This window comes from Emys orbicularis, chromosome 12 (genome assembly GCF_028017835.1).
Source record: "Emys orbicularis isolate rEmyOrb1 chromosome 12, rEmyOrb1.hap1, whole genome shotgun sequence".
NCBI lineage: Eukaryota > Metazoa > Chordata > Testudines > Emydidae > Emys > Emys orbicularis.
In genome coordinates this window covers 45,386,534-45,392,679 of record NC_088694.1, presented here as the reverse complement: position 1 = coordinate 45,392,679, position 6,146 = coordinate 45,386,534, and the positions used below count along the sequence as shown (strand labels likewise).

At 41.1% G+C, this 6,146-nt stretch overlaps 1 protein-coding gene across 1 annotated transcript; it reads left to right on the top strand.

Moving 5' to 3' along the window:
• Positions 1-1,426: 1,426 nt before the first annotated feature.
• Positions 1,427-2,377, top strand: LOC135887105 (olfactory receptor 10C1-like). Its single transcript, XM_065414890.1, has one exon. The coding sequence runs from the start codon at positions 1,427-1,429 to the stop codon at positions 2,375-2,377; it is 951 nt and encodes a 316-aa protein (XP_065270962.1).
• Positions 2,378-6,146: the final 3,769 nt, after the last annotated feature.

The following is a 6,146-nucleotide window of genomic DNA, read 5'->3' as shown; positions in this document are numbered from 1 at the left end:
TGGTGACAGGAATAAATCAATGGGAACACAGCAATTCATCTGATCAAAGATTAATGCAAGTAAGCATGCTTTTGTCTAAAACTGCAGTTTATTAGATTTAAGCACACACAGACATAAGCAATAGGTTTAGAACATCCCAGATATTTTCCTACATTCTGAGAGATGGTATTGAGTAATCAACCCTGGCTCAGCGCTGGCCAAACACCTCACTGACAGGGAGTAAAAGTGTCAGGAAAATTGTCTCTCCAAGTATAGCTCCAGAGGACTGCTGCAAAGTACACTATTATCTAGACTTTTTATAACTAACTTCTACAATACACATAGGTCATAATGACCATTACTGGATCATCACTTTTCCTAACTTTCAATAAACTTCCAATATCAGAGGCGCCTAGACTCAAGGCTTTCCATCCACTTATCTTCCCTCAGTCTATTTACTTTTCTATCCCCTCCTCCCATTCTGATTAGCAGAAACTGTAGCAAGTTTTGACTTTCCTCTAAAAGCCTGTTTTCAAATTAACCCTTAACTATGTGGTGTTCTATTTCAGTAATTCATGGCATCTGAATGCACATAATATGGTTGCAATTAGCTTGATCAGATTCTGGAGTATACACACCCATCAAATCCAAGGTAACGCAAACAGAGGTGCAGGCATGAAGAAAGAGCAGACAAAGTAAATGAGATGAGGATTATGGGCAATGAAGTCAATGGACGGTTGTCAGTCTCGTGGAAAAGAAAGGAGAAGCAGGCCATCTCTGCAGCACAGTGCATAACATAGCTCCCCACATGTGTTTTCCATGTAGTTAGTTGGAATTGCGATGCAGTGAAATTATGATAAGCGAGTCTATATTCTCAGATTATCTATATCAGTATAACTTCAATGATTGTGCCACACATCAGCCAAGAATAACACAAATGGTGGTATATTTATTTTGTGTTTCTTTATTTTAACATACAGGCTCCAAGAAACTAGAAGGCAGATTTTGAGGTCTGTTCCACCAGTGCAAATCTATTGAACCTGATTCTGATCGCACCAGTGTTTTATCCAATTATAAATTCATTGTTCTCAGTTACCCTCTTTCTGATGCTCGTATGAAAGAGATCATTTCCATTGAGGTGAGGACCATACACCAATAGAAAGCTGGTGTAACTGAGAGGAGAATGAGAACCATTGACTTTAGTGAACTTACTCAGGATTTAGAGATTTGTGACAGGAGAATCTGACCAAAATTGTATTGGGCCTGAGTCATATAATATGGACAGAGTGATGGATACATGGAGAGAAAGGTGAAAAGACAGAGATAGATAGATAGATAGATAGATAGATAGATAGATAGATAGATAGATAGATAGATAGCAATTTGACTTGATTTAAAGTATCAAACTAACATGTAGTTTTTTTCTTTTTAATTCTCAAGATGAAATATGGTGAGGAAGAAAATGAGAAAAAACAGCTCTGTGACTGAGTTTGTCATACTGGGATTCTCTAATCACCCAGACATGAGTTCCATTTATTTCGTGTTATTTCTGTGCATTTACATCATCACAGTGCTGGGCAACATCCTCATCATTATCATCATCAATGTTGATCCGTCCCTTCACACCCCCATGTATTTCTTCCTCAGGAACTTGTCCTTCCTGGAGATCTGCTACACCTCAGTCACCCTGCCCAAGGTCCTGTCCAACCTCCTCTCAGAGAATAAAGCCATCTCCTTTGCTGGTTGTGCAGTACAGCTGTATTTCTTTCTATTCTTCGGTGTTACTGAATGCTGCCTCCTTGCATCTATGGCGTATGACCGCTACAGTGCTATATGCAAACCACTGCAATACATGACCATCATGAATAAGAGGGTTTGCATCCAGCTGACAGGTGGCTCATGTATCTGTGGCACCCTGGTGGCTGTGGGGCACACAACCTTCGTCTTCACTCTTCCTTTCTGTGGGTCCAATGTGATCAACCACTTCTTCTGTGAGATCCAGCCGGTGCTGAAGCTGGTGTGTGGGGACACCTACTGGATTGAGATCCAGATCTCTGTGGGTGCTGCCTTTGTCCTCATGCTGCCTTTCATGCTGATCCTGGTGTCCTACATCTGTATCATCTCCACCATCCTTAAAATTAGGTCCGCCAAAGGCAGGCGCAGAGCATTCTCCACCTGCTCCTCGCACCTCATTGTGGTGACGTTGTTCTACGGGACGGCCCTTATCATGTATGTGCACCCCAAGTCCAGCTTCTCTCCAGATGTGAACAAGTTACTCTCTCTGTTCTACTCAGTGGTGACTCCGATCTTGAACCCCATTATCTACAGCCTCAGGAACAAGGAGGTGAAAGATGCCTTGAGGAAAACAGGGATGAAGGTATTTCATCCACAAAAATAGATATTTTTTCTCCACCTAGATTATTCCCTGGGGAATATCCCAGCTCTCAAGAGAATCTATATTGCTAAAGAGATGAAGAGATAGCTCAGCATTACAAAGAAAATTATCTAATCAAATGTAGTGCTGGTCAACTTTTTCTGAAATTTGTATTTCAATGCAATTTTTTCACTACAATTTTGAATTTCAACAAAATAAATGAGGATTTTATACTATTCCCTTCTGGCCTAAAAATATGTGAATATTCAAGTAAAGAATAGAAAAGAAAAGAATATGAAAGTACACTGCTTCCTCTTCCCATAGTTTGACGAGTCCTAATCCAAGTATTTCTGCCTTTTATATAAAAATCTCCCATATTTCAATTAGAGTTGATTGAAATTTTCTAAGTTTCCCAAATATTTCTCTTCCCAAATGTTAAAGACAAAAACATGCATTGGGTAAAATAGCTTGAAAATGTTTTGCTATTATTTTTTCACACTCAGTAAAGGTAAGTAAATTTTTTAGAACTTTGTAATTAATTTCAAAAAAATGCTTTCAAAGGAATTTCAGATATCTCAAAAACCATGTTAATAATCATTCTCTCCAAATTTTTAATCCATTCTAATTCAGAAACATTTCAGTTCTAGACCAGAATGCCATTTATAATAGGATCATACATGGGATATCTGAAGTCTAAGAGGAAATCCTCATTGCTGGTTATAGCATATTTGTTGTTCTTTCATCCTGGAACATGGAAAACCATTAACCCCAGCATCTTTTTTTCACCACGAACTCACTGTTCATTAAGGTGTGAAGTATTTGTCTCTTTCTCACAAAACCTAACTTTTAGGTCCATAGAAAATAATTGGAATTCACAAAGCATGGGTTAGGGGGTTCAAGTTCCCTACACAATGAGTGGAGGGAGATAGGCACAAATGAATGGGATCCACAAAAGCCAGGATGCTGGGTAGGGAGATGACTAAACTAGCTACTAAACTAGAAGATGCTGAGTTGAGGCATGTATGCTAAGCCCCGCCCCTCAACAGGAGCCCTGTACCTAGGTCCAGGCTGAATTGAAATGCCTATCTCTGCTTGGGATCTACAGCTAAGAACTGTCTCCTGGAGGTAGGTTTGGGGAGTGGTTTCTTGCAAGAAACAAGGAGGAGGAGTTGGATGCAGTAGCAGCTACCCCATAACTTTTAGCTTAGAGGCTAGGGTACTAAACTCGGAGGTGGAAGATACCCCCCTCCCAGTTCAGTTCCCCATGTGTGTGAAGAGAAGGTATTTGTAGAGGGGGTTTCCACCTCACAGATGAGTGCCTTAACCACTGAGCTCTGGGATATTCTGTTGTGGGGTTCCCTCAGCCTCTCCTGTTGAATGGAGTTCCAATTTACATAAATAATTAAACAGTCATCAGAGGAAGACAACTGGATCTGGGAGCTGCCATCTTCCATGGGAGAAGCCCAAGCACCACTCTAGGGAGAGTTTCTCATACACTCTCTGGCCCAATGAATATGCAAATATTTATCAAAAAAGGACTGAGAGGTAGGAAATGACTGCTCAAATTATTTACCCTGGTCAAGGGGAAGGGGACTTGAACAGAGGCTGTCCTATACCCCAGGTGGGTGTCCTAGCTGTAGGTACCCTCTACTAGTGAGGACTCTGAAGTGACCTGGGATTGTTCCAGTTGGAAAGATCCTGAGTACTGCAATCCAGCCTTGGGGACTACAAGTCCCACGATGCTTTGGGGAAGAGAGAGAAACTTCTGCTTCCAGGGGATGCAGGGAGAGCATGCAGTGGGCTCCATCTTAGTGGGGAGCTTAGATCCTGGTCGGGGGATGGGGGAGGGTTGAGATTTCTTCGGTGGAGCTCTTTCCCATACAGGAGCTGCTGCTAGAAAGCCAGAAACTGTTATTGAGACTCTGCTGGGACTTTGACCTATCAGGGAGCCAAGGGAGCTATTGCTGCCCCTTGTTGCCTAGGCTGCATGGCTTTATTGGACCAGCAGAGTGTTGTCCCCAGATTCAACATCTTCTAGCATACCCACACAAGCAAGTGTCTAGAACTCTGAAGTTGAGAGGAGTGCACACTTGGGATGGGGTGGGGGAAGTGTGGGGCTGGTGCCAATGCAAATGTAAGCTGGTTAAGTTTCATGTACTGCTGTAAACTGTACGTATCAATTGATTTATTGAAGTGACCCCTGCTGATTTAAATTGGTTGTGATATTTTAATTAATCTCAGCCTGTTATATAACGTTTTGTTAAGTTGTTAAGTAAAGGTGTGTTTATTCTAATCTAAGTATATATTGTTTATAATTGGAAACTTTGAGTAAGACCCATTGCACAGATTAGCTCAGCTTTCTTCCTGGAGGTTCCCAAGGTATGCCATTGAGTGGGTACAGGGCCCAGCCAGGTGGGGGAACCACCAAGATTCTTTCTTTGCTGGTTTGTGGGACCCACTGAGACTTATGCACAACATTGTCTTTGTACTGCACATTTTTATTTGAAAAAATCGAACAACATAAAATTAAGACAGCTCACATTAAATGCATTAAAAATGGGCTAATTATTATATGTCAAAATGTACCTGTAAACTGGGAATCATCATTGAGTGGGAGTGTGTCTGCAGGGGTCCCATAGGTATCAGTACTTAGCCCTACACTAAACAAAATGTTCATCAATGACCTGGATAATATTTGCAGGTGAATTAAGAGGATAGATCACTGATTCTGAGAGATCTGAATTTCTTGGTTAACTGTGCACAAATAATCAATTTGCTTTTCAATATGGCTAAATGTAAATGCATACTTCTAGGAACAAAGAATGCTGGCCATACTTACAGGATGGGGGACTCTATCTGAAGAAACAGTGACTGTGGAAAAGATTTGGGGGTCATAGTGGAAAATCAGCTGAACATAGAATCATAGAACTGGAAGGGACCTTGACAGGTCATCTAGTCTGGTCCCCAGCACTCAAGGCAGGACTAAGTATTCTAGAGCATCCCTGACAGGTGTTTGTCCAACCTGCTCTTAAAAATCCCCAATGATGGAAATTCCACAACCTCCCTAGGCAATTTATTCCAGTGCTTAATCATTCTGACAGTTAGGAAGTTTTTCCTAATGTCCAACCTAAACCACCCTTGCTGGAATTTAAGTCCATTGCTTCTTGTCCTATCCTCAGAGGTTAAGAAGAACAAATTTTCTCCTTGTAACAACCTTTTATGTACTTGAAAACTGTTATCATGTCCCCTCTCAGTCTTCTCTTTTCCAGACTAAGCAAACCCATTTTTTGTTCAATCTTCCCTCATAGGTCATGTTTCCTAGACCTTTGATCATTTCTGTTGCTCTTCTCTGGACTTTCTCCAATTTGTTCACATCTTTCCTGAAATGTGGCACCCAGAACTGGATACAATACTACAGTTGAGCATGGAGTAGAGCGGAAGAATCACTTTTCATGTCTTGCTTACAATACTCCTGCTAATACATCCCAGAATGATGTTTGGTTTTTTTGCAACAGCATTATACTGTTGACTCATATTTAGCTTGTGATCCACTATGACCTCCAGATCCCTTTCCGCAGTACTTCTTCTCATTTCCCATTATGTATGTGCGCAACTGATTGTTCCTTCCTATGTGGACTACTTTGTATTTGTCCTATTGAATTTCATCCTATTTACTTCAGACCATTTCTCCAGTTTGTCCAAATCATTTTGAATTTTCATCCTATCCTCCAAAGTACTTGCAACCCCTCCCTGCTTGGTATCGTCCACAAACTTTATAAGTGTACTCTCTATG